The following is a 17,031-nucleotide window of genomic DNA, read 5'->3' as shown; positions in this document are numbered from 1 at the left end:
CCGAACTCCACAAATATTCCCATTTATCGGCGAATTCGTCGATATATCTGCTATCTTTTGAAATGCAAATGTGAAACGTAGAATACATGATATCGTTATTGACATCGCCAACAAAGGCTAGTGCAGGCTTGTTCCTGTTCAACAATAATGTTGCTTATTTCGTCAACCGTACTTTATCGATAGCTGTATTGTACAATCCATACAAGCTCTAGTAATAATGCGTGTGACTAAAAAACGGGTTGCACTCCGGGAGTGCCGGCAGAAGTGAAATCTTGAATATTAACGTTTTAAATATTTTTCACCCATCACAAAAAGTGCACAACGCTGCTAAAAGAGTTTTCACTTCAAAAACCTAATGAATGTTACGCCATTCATCATCCTATGCTTTAGTCCGTTAAGACTTTAACAAAGTTAACTCATGAAAAGCGATGTAAGTTTGACTTATTTTGATTTGTAGCTGCAACTCGAAAGTTGTTGTTGAAAGTTTATCCAGTAGACATATAGGTACATATGTGAGCAATATCCCAGCACGTCTCCTGTGCCAACACACTTAGCTTTAACCATAGGGAAGAGGCGGGCGACGCGGCAGTCTTGCTACGGACGCCGCGCCGCGCGCCGCTCCGCGCCATGGACTGGGGCATCCGTCGTAAGTTGCCAAGTAGTTCCTCCACGTCCGAAGACGTCGCCAGAGGCCGCTGCAAGCCCCGATCGTCCGATAGTAAACAAACGCATGTGCCGGAGTAGTCTGACCGGTGTGTCCGCGGACGCCAGTCGCCGGCCGGTATTTTTAAACCCGATTCGCGGTTCGATGCCCGTTCGCTTCGCCGAATCGATATGCATAATATCGACCTTGAAGTTTTAAAGTTTCGCAAAAGTGTTTCCATTCATTGATTATAAATATTTTCTAATATAAAGTAATTTTCTAACTTGTTTAGCGCATATAAAGTTTGCAAGAAGTTGTATATCTAGACTTTCTGAATCACTTTATTCGTCGTCGCCAATAAAAGACCGGAGATATATCTCGCGTGTCAGACTTAACCGGTTTATTTCGCGAAGAAATGTAGCGATAAAGGTCGCAGTTTATAGTCGCCACATAAAACAGTGTCCACGGGAAGGTAATATGACCTTTAGTGATCAGGAGCAAACCTTGGGAGCGAATCCAAAAGTTACTAAAATTGAAAAAAAGTTTTACGGACGGATAAACTTTTGTTGTTACTTTAATGAATTATCTCGTTGTGGTTAAACAGATCCTGGTCCAATCGGATCCTTACTATAATAGTGCATTTTCAAGTGTTAGGAATGGGATCAACACCATCTTCAACTCACACATTATCAGCCATTTTAATGCACCCCACACCTGGACACGTGCCTACCTGATAGATGAAGGAAAACAAGCGGATATTTAGGTAGTTTGACCCACACTCAGCAAGTTAAATGAAAGCTTGCAAAAACGAAGACAAAGTGACCGTCACTCAACGTGACACGATTCGGAGCAGAGTTCAGTTAGTGTTGTGGTTAGTGGCTTGTGGTTTTGTTATTCGGTAGTCGGGGATTTATTTCGTATACATATATCATTTCTCAGATATTCACAATAGGTTAATGATAATTGAAATCAATTTCGAATGACTGACATTGTTCTTACTCAAGCAAGCCTGAGTTCGTTATAGAATAATTTAATCTGTTTAATGCGGTGTTTGCTTATCATTAAATGATAACAACCTCAATTTTGCCGTGATTTATCTAGAAACTACCTTTAGCCCGTGGCTTCGTCCCTCCATAGCAAAAGAACAGATTCGCAATTAGACAGATTCTCGTGTGGATTAGCAACTGGACATGGCATGTACAGTCCAGTCCATAACATAACGATAAGTTCTTTGTACTGTATACTTAATAATAGGAAGCTATATCATCTAAGCGTTTTGTATGTCTATATTTTTTCTTTAAGAATAGCTAAAGATACTAAGTTTTATAAAATGGTAAGCCCTTCTGGCATGATAGGGACCAACACTGTTTGAATGAGTTTCTTTCGGCATTTCTTCTCAGCAGTGGTCGTTCCGAAATGCTAGTAGTTTGTAGCTTTGGTAAACATCATTTAATTTAGAATATGACGTGAAAAAGTGCCTGTGAAGGCCTAATTTCTGAATAAATGATTTGATTTTGATTTTTGATTTTGTATATTTTGTAACACGATGACCTGCATCTCATCATAAACTTGTAACAAGATAAAGTTATCCCAATAGGAATTCGGCACCGGTATTATAATGACTTGCCACGTACAGTCACCTGCACGTCAAGGTAAACATGGACCTCTATACCACGGTAATAGCGGATAATTTGCAATAAAATACAAATTGGTGTCTGTACTGTAACTTATTCATTTTCGTGTCAAATGTCTATCACACAGTAACATTGGACACGGTCAATCACATTGTAGACATTCTAGAGTTTTATATTTTTAACTATGTTTTGCCGCGGTTTACCTCATAGTCTATCTATCAGAGACAGTACTTTTTTTGATAGTTTATGTACTCATAAAAGAAGGTAACGGAATAACATGTAACACTTGAAAGTTTTAAAAAATAAAACGCATTTTTGATCAAATCCCTCAGATTAAGTAAGGACGCTGTGGACAAACGACTTTACTCTGTAGTAATTTTCTTTGTTCCCATACTATATGTATTATATGACTAGTTGTGAAATTATACGAAGGCTCTTGCTTTGTACAAGTTAATGCTATGAAACAAAGAGAATATTGTACACGAATAATTACAAAACAATAGTCAGGCTAATACCATATTCCTCGGCTTTCTAGGAATCGGCTATCCGTGCCGCAGTCTGAATAATAAAACAGAAGCGGCCCGACGAGATATCTTCTAGGGCTCCCACTTTTGCCTAAATTCGGGGAGTCTGCCCGATTCGAACGCTGGCAATTCGAATCACGCCCAAAAAATATTACTGAATTCTGAATCATGTGTTGAAATTGTCCAGAGCGGGGCGTTGTCGTCGCCAATTCTAAATTTAAATTTCGTATGTCTAATTAATTCAGTTTAAAAAATAATAAATTAAAATCGTATAGACAGTAACCCTATATTGTAGTAATTACGATTCGGTACACGGTTTCTGCTGTATATTCTTGACTTGACAAACGGATTAACTTAATCTGTTTCCAGATTAACGTAATCTGTTTGCTCTGACTCTATTACTGTGATTTAACTTGTTAAGATTAGTTCATTCTCCGTTTGATATGTCATTTTGTTACCGTTTATATAGCCTACTATTATATAGTTTGCTAGCTGCTGTGGTATGGTAGACAAAACAATTTTATTCCTATCAACAACGTGCACTTTTTAACTGCTTAAAACAGCTTCGGTAGCTCACTCGAAGGACGTGAAAATAGACCTAATTTTGAATTGAACAGACTTTATTATAATTCATTCAGTTTTTTTTTTAAATTTTAGTAAAAGCATTATACAAAACAGGAAAACGCTTTTGCCTGTTGAATATAAATGACCCACAATTCTAAAATGCTTAATAAATGATCATAAATGAATACTAGTCAGCTGATATAAAGCCAGCGAATAATTAATAATGTCCTCATAAGGATACTCTTGGTCAATATAGGTCGCGAACATATCCCCAAAAATACCCTAATTTTTATCGCTTCTGTTAATCACAAATATTGTCTGTGTCGTCTGAGCGTCTTCGCTTTTTACCGTCGTCATAGAGCGACTGAGCCCAGGGCCCTCTTTACTATTTTCCCTCGCATTTCGCACGGTGTTCGGTATCTTTAGTTGTCAGACCATTGGCACGCATATCATCCTTGACGACATCAAACACCATAGCGGCTTATAATATGCTAGGTAGGAAGAATATCCAGTCTCAGTTTATACCCTTTTCATTTGACTACAAATTGTTCAGAAATTAGAATATTTTATTTTGCTCTCAGACACGCACGCACTGTCAAAATTCCATTTTAATTCATTTTACGTAATCGAATTAAATGAAATTATATATATTGAATTATATATATAATTTCATTTAATTCGATTACGTATAGACAATATACAAGGTAACAGCCAGGTATATACCAGCTGATGGCATTTCTATCGTCTTCTAATTCCTTTTTCTGTCCAAAGTTAAGGAACAAGAATATCCTAAAAGGGCATTATTCCGATGTAGGTCGCGACTAACAATGCACTTCGAATAAGCGATCAAAGCAACCCTACAAGTTCTTAACATAATAAACTTATTATTCGATTATCATTTCGTTATTCAATACAAAATTCTGGCATGTCTAGTCGGGAATATAATCTACAAAGGAACAAACTTGTCTGGCCTGGTTGAGGTACACTTAAAAAATTTGACAAGAAAGGTTATTTTCTAACTAGCTGCGCACCGGGGTTGCGCTCCCGTGTTAATTTTGGGATAAAAGTTTGACGAACCTATGGTTAAATATAAATTATCTCTTACAAGCAAGCCTAATTGATTTCTTTGTAAGATGCATATCCTTTTCAATTCATTATTAATTCGCTGGTGTAGCGCCACTTATAAATTATTCTTCGACATTTTGCCTAGTTAGTTAGTTTTCCATCTGTAACTAACGTAGCAAACGCATTGGACATTTATATATATTTATAGGAAAAATCGTTTAGATTTGAATTTCAGGCAATTCAGTTTGTAAAATTTTTGGTGACGGACAGAGATATTGACACTGTAACTGATAAAGTAGAGCAAGCTTTTATAAACGTGTTGCTAATAATAAATTTGTCGGGAGAAAAGTGGGAAAAAATATTAACTATGGATTAAACCCTCAACCTAACAAAGTTATAGGTTAGGATATGCATTGAATATACATACAGATTAGAAGGATTAGAAGTAAATCCAGGGTATATTTCAAATGGAAATTGAATCTAGGTAGATTTAAGTTCGACATCACAGAATTATTAATAAACACAGAAGTGTCTGTCATCACTATATTATAAAACATAGTTGCTTCCCGCTATCTGTCTACCTATTTATTTTCAGATTTATAAAAATACGCAAAGGATTTTGATGTCGTTTTTGTTAATAGATTGAGTGATTAAAAGGAAGATTTAGGTCTATAATTTATTACGATTTTAACCGAGCGACGGTGACACATTTCTATTTACGTAGTTGGACAATATGGCTTATCCCCTTTTATCTCTCACAAATGCTTTCATATAGTCTCACCTTTCAAATTAAGTTTGAAGTCTGAACAGATGTTTTCGCTTGAAATAGCGGATAGAACAAGTTTGATAGCAAATTGTCGACGCAATGGAGCGTTGGCGCAAATGTCAAGGTGCCACCTGCCCCGCTCTGGACGTGTGGTGGGCACTATTTCGTGCATATTTGTCTTCATCTTGCACTTTTACGCTATATTAACTTTCAATTCATACCTATAGGAATACGTGTGGTCCCCGCGCCAGAATAGGACCATTCCAAATGAAAATTAAAAATGAAAAAAATATTTATTTCTTTAGCTAAAAGGTACAATGTGTTTCAGTATTTGTGACCTCCTATTAAGTGAAGTAGACCTATGTCAGAAAGCCACGCTCTTCCATAACAGTTGCAATTACAGGAGGTACCAATATTCTTAAGTCTAATTAACAATGTAATACATTCTTTGTCCTGTTTTGAACACATATATTGATATGTTATTATATAGTTATATAATACTACAGCTTACAATGTTAAGTTTAACATTGTAAGCTGTAGTATCACTACATAGTATAAAACAAAGTTGCCTTCCGTGTCTGTTAGCTTTTTTTTACATTTTTTATCCAGTATATTTCACTATTATTTAGATAATACAAAAAAACATACTTATCATGTAACATACAACAGTATATAAATTACCCCGTGTGAAGTCAGCTCAGGTCGCCATTAAGAAAAGTTACCTATAAAAAAAATTATACACTGAATATTATCCAATTTCCTTAATTTAATATAGTGTAGTTAATTTAGTTATAGTTCATTCAATAACTGCCCAGCTCGCTACAGAGGCCGATAAACTAATTTTAGTCTATACAGGCGTGTTTCAATTTTACATTCGGTTCGGTTAATACTGACGGTGATTGCTTAGCTACACGGCTATTTTGATTTCGTCCTCACTGTTAACTTTGCAACGTTCACTTCAGTTAAATTTAGGATTTGCGAACGCAAATCCTAATCCTAAAAGACAAGCAGACTGAATAGTTAGCTTGTTAAACATGTTAAATTTTCTTAGCTTAAATATGTTAAACATGTTAAATTTTCTAGGAAATAAACGAAATCTGTCCCTGGGCTTTTGTGTCGTAGATAATTTTATCCCGAGCCGTTCCAAAGTTGTAGCAAAATTAATATTGATAGTCGGGGTTCTTTTAATTTGTCAAAGTAGGCACGCGTGTGACGTCCCTAGTGTTACAGGCGTCCATAGGCTGCGGTGACCACTTGCCATCAAATGGGCTGCATATCTGTTTGCCTGCTTGGTAGTACAAAAAAAAATCCTGAACTTTACATAGCTACTAGCGACCCGCCCCGGCTTCGTGCATAGGGACAGACAACGGGAAGCGAAAGTCGCTGTATTGTATTATGTAGTAATAATGGAAGAAAGGGTTATGTTACGTAATAGACTACAATTATTGTAACGCGTACTATGCTCTGTACACTTGTACATCAATTTACATGTGTGACAGAGAATCGTACTGTCAACAGCTTCAATTTAACCTGAGAAAATCTGTGTGACGGTAGTAGAAGCGAATTTACAATGAAGTAGGGTAGGTTAATGTGCTGTTAATGTACGCTTCGTTAATTGACCTACAGACTTCGTAAATATTGATGGCCAAGTTTTGTTTATAAAGGGTTCATTTACGGATTCAGGGTAACAGGTGCTGAAAGCAAATAATTGAACTAATTCCATGTTGACTCGAGCACTGCGTGTGTTTAGGCCAAAGGGGTCTATAGTACAACGTGATAATAATGTTTCTTTCAGTGGTTCCTTAATTGTATGTATAATCAGTCCCAAATAATAGATTTAAAAAAGTAGTAACTAGTCTAATAATATCTTAGTATTAATTAAATTTTGTAATAATTTGTGACAATAGAAATATTTATACAACATTTAATTTTGTTAAAATGAAGAATTTTGAAGAATGAATTATTGTAAGAAAATTTCTATTGTATGTTGTTGAAGGTTTTTTTATCAGAACTGCTAATTTCTAAATTAGAATTACAATTGGAATTATAAAAAATTCAATTTTTCTCCTTAATTCCAAGAGTTGCATTGATTTCTCAAATATGTAATATATAAATCTGAGGACTTCTCTCACGCGGTCGTGTTTACTCGTGTGGGTATTATACATATGAGTATAATATTTGCTATTCATATATTCCGTTTCACTCCACCGTTGCGTTCGTTTTGTAATGCTAATCATTTATTAGTTTGTGATTTTAATTGAAAATATTGTGGTGGTAATTCATTCATAATTTCTACGTTCATAAGTTTATTTCTGCTCCTATTATTTTAGATATATTTCAATAAATGTTTACTGTGATTTCGTGTTAGATATACGTTTGCTTCGAGAAAAGGATGGTACGGCTGTGCCGCTTTTTTTGCTCGACTTGGCGGGGGCACTGCCGTGCCCCCAGAAACAGAAATTATAATCGTAACATAACTGAATCGTAGAAATAATAGTGAAGGCATGTCAAATGCCTTTAGGCGATTTGGAAGAGATTTGATATTCTCTCTCTATCTTTATTAAGATCATCCGGTGTTTAGTGTCATCAATGTTTAGTGCACCCTTAATTTTGATCTGGTCCCGCAGATAACGTAGAATCACCCAATATCAGTAGAATATACGAGCCATTTTCTTTAATATCAGGGTGCGTTATTATGAAAACAATTTTATTATCCTTCGCAATTTTATTGAAAGAGCGAAGCGGCCTTTAACCCAAAAAAGGTAACTTAACATCACATTTTCTCTGTCTTCGTTGCAATATTTGTATTTTACAAAGTTTTATTTAACTTGCAATGTAACTGTCTCTGGTGGAATCTTGCAACTCAATTTTGAAGCAGATATCTTCAACCGGATTGAGCTGAAATTTTGTATTTAAATTGCAAGTTAAATAAATCCATACTAATATTATAAATGTGAAAGTCTGTATGTCTGTTTGTCTGTTCCGCTTTCACGGCTAAACCGCTGGACCGATTTTGATGAAATTTGGTATGCATGTAGTTAAAGACCCCCGTTCAAACATAGGCTCATATTTTTTTAAACAAAAATCATCCCCCAATTGACTATAAATCGAGGTTGAATGTCTGTATGAAAATCGTTTCCGCTCTCGCAGAGAAATACAAGCGGGTGAAGCCGCGTGAAAAAGCTAGTATTAGAACAATAACGATCACACAGCTCTAAAGTGGTGTTTTGAGAGGAATAACTTAAGGCGTGTAAGAATCGTGACGCAAAACGGTCAGCTTGGTGTGTCCAGTTTGTGACGCGAGCACCCTAATTACCTTCTGTTTGCGAACCTCAAGCGTGTGTTTTCATTGTGCCTTGATGATTTATCGCTTGGCTTTCGTTGCTTTACCCGATGTTTTCATGTCAATACAAGAACTAGAAACGTGTAATTTTTACAGATTTACACGTGTACTTTTGGAAGGACAAAGTTAATGTTTCAAAGATATATTTGCAGTACACATTTGCGTATGTAATCATAACGTATATTACGTAGTTTTGTATCGTCCAACGCATCCATCGCTCGTTGAACTAACCGATGTCGACCTCGGTGGCGCAGTGGTAAAGTGCTTGCCTCTGAACCGAGAGGTCCCGGGATCGATCCCCGGTCTGGTCATTATGGAAAAATTAACTTTTTCTGATTGGCCCGGGTCTTGGATGTTTATATATATATGTTATAAAATATAGTATCGTTGAGTTAGTACCCCATAACACAAGTATCGAACTTACTTTGGGGCTAGCTCAATCTGTGTGATTTGTCCTAATATTATTATATTATTTTTCTGTCAAAAGCGCATCAACTTTGCCAAGTTCAATTAAAATTCGATCCTATTACAAAGGCATAGAGATGTAACGTAACTTGACATGGTAACACGTTCACCCAGCTTCTTTCAGTGTTGGTACTTTTTTCTTATCGAATATGGTATTGCTAAAACAATGTTTTCATATGTTTCTGTCCTGATCCAATAAATATTTTTTGCATTGAAAATATATTACTATCAGGTTTTGAACTTCTGGCATCCGATATTATTGTTACGAACACCTAACGCCATCTATTGGCAAGTAGTCGTATACACACTAGTGAACTTTAAGAAAGGACTAATGCCTCTTCTCTTTAAATCTTTGTATTCAAAGTGAATTTCGACGATTGATTTCAAATCCAATTTTATTTGGATCAACGGATCACGGTTACCTTTGCCCTTTTTGTTCCATCTGTTATCTCTATTCCATTCAAATGAAAATAATCCCATTCATTTTTTGCGAACAAATCAAGGGATGTTCGTGTCGCGATTCAACAGATGTAAAATATCGCGTCTGACTGTGGAAAATAAATTACTATCTATAAAAAATAGTGCAGTGCAATTTATGAAAGTGATACTTAGTTTTTATTAATATTTCAAATAGGACTTTCATAGAGGACTGAGCTATTATATTGTTAACATTAATAGACGTATTACATTAATGTATATGATCGTCATGGTGAATAAAGTGACGAGCGTTATCCCTAAATTATTTTACACGAAGTGCTCAACAAAATGTAAAGCAATAAGCATAAAAATTGGGCGTTTAAACTACATTGTCACGTTACAGCGTAAAATGTTCAGTGTGTACAATACGGAATGAAATAGGGCTGTTTAGATCCATATATAGGGATTTCCAAGGAGGGTTGACGTCAGGCACGCGGACGGTTGTAAAATCACAGCTGAATCATCAAAAAAAAAATTAAGGATTTTATTACGCTGGCCCCCTGGCTTCGCGGCTTCACAGCCACGAACGAAACCGGGAACATTCAAGATATGATCGGGAGAGGGATTTAAAGCTTTGGTTAATTAACCAACCACATCACCAACTGTTCTTCTCTTTATATATAGGTAAATATTATTTCGTGTAAAAAACAAGTCCTTTTTAAAAACAAAAAACGGGTTGCACTCCGGGAGTGCCGGCAGAAGTGAAAACTCTAAGAAATAAATAGTTGTGCATTTTTTCTTACGAATGTCGACGTCTTACGAATGTCACGTGTCCTGACGCGAGTTTAACATTTTTTGCCAATCACAAAAAGTGCACAACGCCGCTAAAGAAGTTTTCACGGACGAAAAAACGTACGCTTTTTTCATCCGAGTGCGTCCGTAACCCAAGCAATTTCTTTCCACTATTTACCTTATTATTTGCCTACTCGTATGTAACCGGGACGCGTTTGCCTTCAAAAGGTCGGCCCCAAGTCAAGGGTTTCTTATAGTCTTATCGCGTATACGTGCTACCGAACTAGCTAATGTTGTTTCACGGGGATATTGTAGTTTGTATTTTCAAGGTATTTCCTTCCACGTCCCGTGCGCTCCGTGACAAAACCCCCGTCATTTCCTTTTCGTTTTTCCGTCATGTCAACGTGATCCCAATCTGTGTTGCTGGCACAGATAACATAGTAATGTTAGCTGGGTGCATGTTTGTGGATTTGTGTTCAAATTTGAAATTGCGATTGAACATATTGTCGAATGAACGAATGACTTTATTGCTTTAAACGTGGTGCAATTGTATAACATTCAGGTTTCACACATTAGTCATTTCTGACATGCAACAGACAGTAAAATTTGTCAAATTAAATTAAGTACAATGTTGTCAGTGATGATGTTGTGAACTGCATCTTTTAAATATTTTGTGTGCGTGTACACTGTATAGTACACTGGCAATATCTTGTCTACATGCTCAGTCCATGATTCTGAACAACTTCTAGTATGGGAGTAACTCGCGGAAATCGCGAAAAAAAATCAGCTGTTATATTACCTAATTATTCTACATTTAATTATGTACAAAATTTAATTATTCCTTCGCGATTTCAAGGTTGCTTCCGTACGAAAAGTTGTTCAGTACCATGGACTGAGCATGTAGATAAAATAATGCAAATATATCAGAAACCACCCTGTATTGATGTTGATTAACACAATCGCAATGGTGATAATGACCGATGACCGATCGGTGAAATACCGATGCATCGGTAGGATAGGTATTTTTACTCATGTCACACTAACAAGTAATCAGGACAGGACACAAGTGAAAGGGCAATACCAAGTAGATTTTATCGTAAACCCCGTCACATTTTCTATGTGGTGTTTTCGGGAAATTATCCTTTTGTCCGGGTAAAAGTTAACTTCCGGTTTCGCTGCGATTAGATCGGCGCGAATTGGCTTTGTTCATATAAACGAATAGACGAGAGAACGAAAAATAACACCTCGTTTTGTATTTATATCTACATGATTGATGATGATATGGTTATATTTTGTTTAGTGTTTTGCCCGCGTGATTATTTGCTTAGCCTAGACCCGCATGTATGTATGATATAAATTTATTTTCTCCTCTTCAGGAGAAAATATATTTATTTACTTCACACGCCACTTACAAGTTTAGTAGTAGTTGTAAGTTATAGATGATCATGTTGTGATAGTGTAGTCTTAAAACGATTTAACTATTATTCTACTATGTATATACGACATACGTATGACAAATAGTACGTTGGAGCTTCCGCGGGCGACTTGACCGGGTTTCCATAATTTTTATTACTATTTATAACCCAAAGTGGGACGAAATAAGGTAAAAAAATTATAGTGTAATTTTGCGTCCATCAATTTTTAAGGGTTTAGGAAATTTCGTTTTACAATGTGCGGTATAATTTGTGACCTAACGACCTACGGTGACTCCTACGAGTTGTATTGTACGAGCACTTGAGGCTAAACATCTCGACCTTTAAGGTTAATTATACTGTATGGTAAGTCTGTAAACCTACGCGTTGCTGATGACTTACATATGGTCGAGTTTTATTTTTGTTTGAACCATCACTCATCGGCGTTTTCAGGGCCTAGTAAATAGACACGGATCATGTGAGGTTATTTATTTCTTCAAACTCTATTTACCATATTGATCCAAAGGGTTTTCCATGAGTTGCTATGTTTGCTCACCATCAGGCGAGTCGTATGCTCGTTTGCCCATTGTGCTATTAAACGAAAAGACGGACTTAATGCTAAAAACATTCTCTACCAGCCAACCTTCGGAAAACAGGAACAAAACTTAATAAATCAGGCTACCCGCTGACAATACCTATGTATAGTATATATATTGAATATGATTCTCAGTATCATTATATGAATTCAACGAATATATTAATGTTTCTCTATTATTTCTCTGGACATACACGAACATGAACCGTGCACCAATCGCCCAAACTTCGATTATTCTCGTGTCGCATTGCGTTTCAACGAAGTTCACCAGCTGCACCTATGTCATGATATGACCTTGCTATTGTTGCTATACAATAATGTATTAGTAGGGCACCAAACCGACTTGTACAGGTCAACATGTCAAGTTACCAGCATGGAACTTGATGCGGCGTGATAAGGGCGAATTTGCAATGAATAGATAGATTTGTTAGTGACCGTATGGTAGGTATGACAGGGCGCGGCGGTATCGTAAATAAATATTGAGGTAATTTGCTTAATAAACTGAATTCACTGACATTGTCCGTGTAGCAGAAACTTGTCGAATTTGTGCGAATGGCAACGTCATGTTATCAAACAATTCACATCGATTTGAATGAATATGTTCTTCTTGTTTTCTTGTGTTATGGCTCCATCGTTCGGAAACTCTACGAGTTTACATTGTACGAGTAATTTTAACATTGCTAGTAAGACTCGCTTTTCGCGTAAATTGGTTATTTTTAACACATATCTTATTTAATCGTGGCGAAGAAATATAATTATATCAGAACGAAAATAAACTGGTCTCTGTGTTTATAAACATGAACCAATAAAGTAATATTTTTTTTACGAATTACCCACACATATTACTGTGTTTATTAGGTATTTTTCTGTACATTTTCCTGTTTATAACACTCCTATGAAGCAACCCTTTCTCACCACTTTCCCGACATTTTTAACCTCAATAGTGCATTCCTCCACTTACTTCAGTTTTGTATGTTTTCTTTGCTTCGAGCTAAGTTCACAAATAGCTTTATTCCGATTTAATTTTGTATTGAATAAATTCACGAAATGTGAATGATTTTCTCATTTTCTCATATTTTCCCTTCGTTACTTTTCATTATCCTACTGAATGAAATCTGATTGCGAATCTTATTGTAACAAATTTGTAAAAGTAATTTTTCCTTCAGCCAAATGCCGTGAGCGGATTTATTTCAGTCCAAAATAAATGTTGTTGTCATAAGTATTAACTTTTAAATATGAAAATTTCATTTAAAAACAAGTAAATACATTTTAATTAATGAATGAAAGCAAGCTTTACGGTGCTACGCAAGGTGCCCTTCGTAGCACATGTTCGTAGCAGATAGACGTTACGTTGTAGCTTGTAACGTAGCTACTCGTACTTTTATTTGTTTTCGTTTTACTCTTATAATCCGTAATCCGTTCAAAGTCAAAGTATTCATTCAGAAATGGTTGTATTATTATATTGTAATTTATATATTAAGAAATATTATATACTAATATATAAATTACTATATATGTTTAAACTACTGGCATTTCGGAACAACCACTGCTGAGAAGAAATGCCGAAATAAACTCATTTAAACCGTGCTGATTCCTGTCATGCGAGAAGAGCTTACTATTATTATTTTTTTCACATATTTTTTCTATTAGCAAGTACAAAGTACATGGTAATTTTATTTTTCAAAAATACATGCTATGAGTGATATCTTTCGTCGTTTTATATCCATTCCATTGTATATGATCTAATGTGGGTCCTATCTATCATTGTATTCCTATGTTAAAGGGCCAGCTCGCTATGGCTTTCGCTTAGCCAAAACTATTAATTCCCAACAAAAAATACTGTATTTAAGAGAAAGAATACTTTGAACAAATATTTTTAGACTTTAGATTTTTGTAAAGAAAAGTGTATTTACACCAAATTAGTGGAAGCAAACCAACCGAGCCTACGTTTGCGCTCGAAGCTCTCATCATGTCGCGGTGCAGTCTACCGTTACACAGATCTATGTTTTTGTTTTAACCGTCGATGTTATGTTTTTGTATTTACTAAAATAAATAATAGTCCGAACAGTAAAATACGAAATAGTTAAAAACATCACAATGTTGTTATTGTAACATACTTTACTAACTTACAGAGCTTTTTCATGTAAAACATTAAGATTTCTGATCTGAAAAAACAGATATCCACTCAAATGACCATGGTCTGACCGAAATCAGCATTCAATTCAATATCCACGAATATTGAAAAATGAAGAAACCTCGCTTGGGTTTATTCAATTCCGACCCTTATGAAATGAGTGTTCCCATTTGTCGGGGTCAGAAAATATCGCGTCGTGTGTAATATGAAGTGGCGGTTAGAATCGAATAAGACTAAGAGTATCGAATATGACTTGGACATTGTCCGCCGATTCTTTTATCAAGATTTTTCTCGTATAAGTTTTTATAATCAAAATAAAAGCGTTAAAGTTAAGGCCGTAAGTACATTATTAGAACTATTATATTCGCAATATTATTTGACATCTAAATCACCTTTTTAGTGTTCAAGTTATACTATGCTCGGGTTCGTTACACTCGCAAAACTAATATTAATTTCCGATCGCAAAACTAATATTAATTTCCGACTTTATAAAACCTATATAATAACGATTTGGATGTTATCTGTGAGTCAATCGAGTTATTACTGAGCAACAGGTACGATTGTGTACCTGTCAGTTTACGTATGTATAGTGATGTATGCGTTGACAGGTCACGCAATGTCCTCACGCGACGTAGCGGGCGCGGCTCTACGGTGCTACGCACAGTCGCCCGTCGTAGCGCATACTCGTAGCTTATGTGCCATAGCGTAGCATAACTTCTTCATAGTGTTTATGCGTTACTTAGCAAATATATGTTAGCAAATATATTTTCTGTATTTATAGGAAATTCACGAGATTACGTTCTATTAATAATTGTATGAGAATAATTTACTTGTACTAAGAAATAAATATTATTCTAGCCGTTATCCGATTGGTCGAGATAATTGTGTTTAAAAGTGAAAATGACTCCCAGTACAGAGGTGTATACGCTCAGTCCATCTAACGTCACATTTTTGTCCTTTTCTCATCTCTAGTGTCTCATTAATACTTAACGACGGCATCAAAAGAAGTACGTCACAAAGTCTGCACAGTAATAGCTTAGCCATTACACAGCTAGCGTGATCTGAACAATAAATTCCGTTTTAAAAGAAAAAGTTGCTAGGGTCGTATCTTAATAATATTTTCTTAGTTATTTCCAAGTTGCAAAATAAAATGAGAATTGTTATCCTTGGAGCAGAAATTTTAACATATTTTAATATTAAAATAAGTATGTTCTGAGTACTTCTCAACCTTGGCATGAAATATATTCTTTGCACGATTGCTCCTGTATATCTGAGATCGCGGGTTAAAAATGATTATATTTATTCTTTATATGAGAAACGTTTTTCACTCCAAAGAACATGGCTATTATACGCATATATATATAGCAATGGTTCCTTGCTTGATGCTTTTCAAGATGAATGGATTCGGATTTAATTGACCATTTTATTTATATTCCAAAACCAGATATTATTAAGCCTTTGTTATCGTGTGGTACTCGTATTTTATTTCTTAATTCATCATTCTAATTTCCAGTCTTCATTAGCACTACTTCTTCTAGACATATTCTTTTCACTTTTTACCGCATCATAGTTACATTTAATATACGCTATTTTAAATGACACAAAACTCGGACTCCCAAATTACGAAAACAAGTTGGTCACTAATGGTGACAACCATCCAAGTTTATAATCCCGTTACGCTTAAATGTCAAAGCACATTCCTCTTGTTTATCACCAGAAAACTACGTCCCCAAGGTTTATGTACGTAGACACACCCGCGCAAACTCGGGCTGGTAAATAATTAAGTAGGTATAACACTAGTTCGACGCACCGCACCGCGCGTCCGTAGGTATATATTGAAAAGTGAAAATTTTGAATAAAAACACAATAGAAGAGGGATAAATGCGCTATTACACCTGTACTCACGTAAGTCTAACAATTCGATTTCGTTGTCTTCGAGACAGGAAATTTTGTGCCATTCAAATTTTGAATCAGACTCACAATATTTACGTATGCGAAATTCGGATATGTTTTCTAGAACCTTCCAAATGTTGCTCAAGACATAACACAATTCGGTGACTTTCGTTCGATACTTTTATTTTTTGTAAATTACAAATTTCTTCTTCATTATTACAAGTTACCAAAATAAATGTATATCATCGATAAACTTTTGGCACTTACGCCTAATAGTTCTGTGTTAAAACGCGTGACGGTGAAGTTCGCGACAATCCGACGTGTTAGTTTTGTCATAAAGTTGTCAATCTCATGACCTACTCCAGCGAGCTCAATTTCGCTCTTTCATTCGCGCGAGACGCCAACCATCAAGGAATGCCCTCTCTTAATAAAGAAAAAGTAATTGGAATCGAATTTTCTTCCTAAATATTTTTCACATATTGGTGTAATACACTAGTTTTTAGTGAGCCCTAAATCGACAAATATTTTTAAAGTCAATAGAAGCAGTCACTTCTCTTTGACTTAAATATTTAAAATTCTGTAAACTGAAACTTTGCCGACGCTGCATAGGGCCTGTCAGGTGGTGATGGTACCACAAGCGGTATTACCTCGCGTGTTTTACGAGTTGGCGTGTCGTACTCAGTGTCAATTAGACCGTCCAATGGAACTTACGTCGCCGGCGATGGGTCCCAAAACTCCACGAAATGATGTTCAACAGATCGTTTAGTTCGAGACTACGGAACCA

The 17,031-nt window shown here is 35.8% G+C and overlaps 1 protein-coding gene across 9 annotated transcripts in view; it reads left to right on the top strand.

Annotated features, from left to right (window-relative positions):
- cno (canoe) overlaps window positions 1-17,031 on the top strand; it is a 107,194-nt gene that overhangs the window by 46,547 nt on the left and 43,616 nt on the right. The window contains exon 1 of one of the 9 annotated variants that reach the window (XM_053747149.1): window positions 542-646. The exons of the other annotated variants lie outside the window; for them this stretch is intronic. Within the exon in view, the coding sequence (XP_053603124.1) occupies window positions 628-646 (19 nt within the window). The 5' untranslated portion in view covers window positions 542-627. Of the gene's footprint in view, window positions 1-541; window positions 647-17,031 lie in introns of those variants that run through there. 9 annotated transcript variants of the gene reach the window in all.

Source organism: Plodia interpunctella, chromosome 6 (assembly GCF_027563975.2).
Source record: "Plodia interpunctella isolate USDA-ARS_2022_Savannah chromosome 6, ilPloInte3.2, whole genome shotgun sequence".
Taxonomy (NCBI): domain Eukaryota; kingdom Metazoa; phylum Arthropoda; class Insecta; order Lepidoptera; family Pyralidae; genus Plodia; species Plodia interpunctella.
The sequence above is the reverse complement of the archived record's forward strand: the minus strand, read 5'-3'. Positions and strand labels throughout refer to the sequence as shown.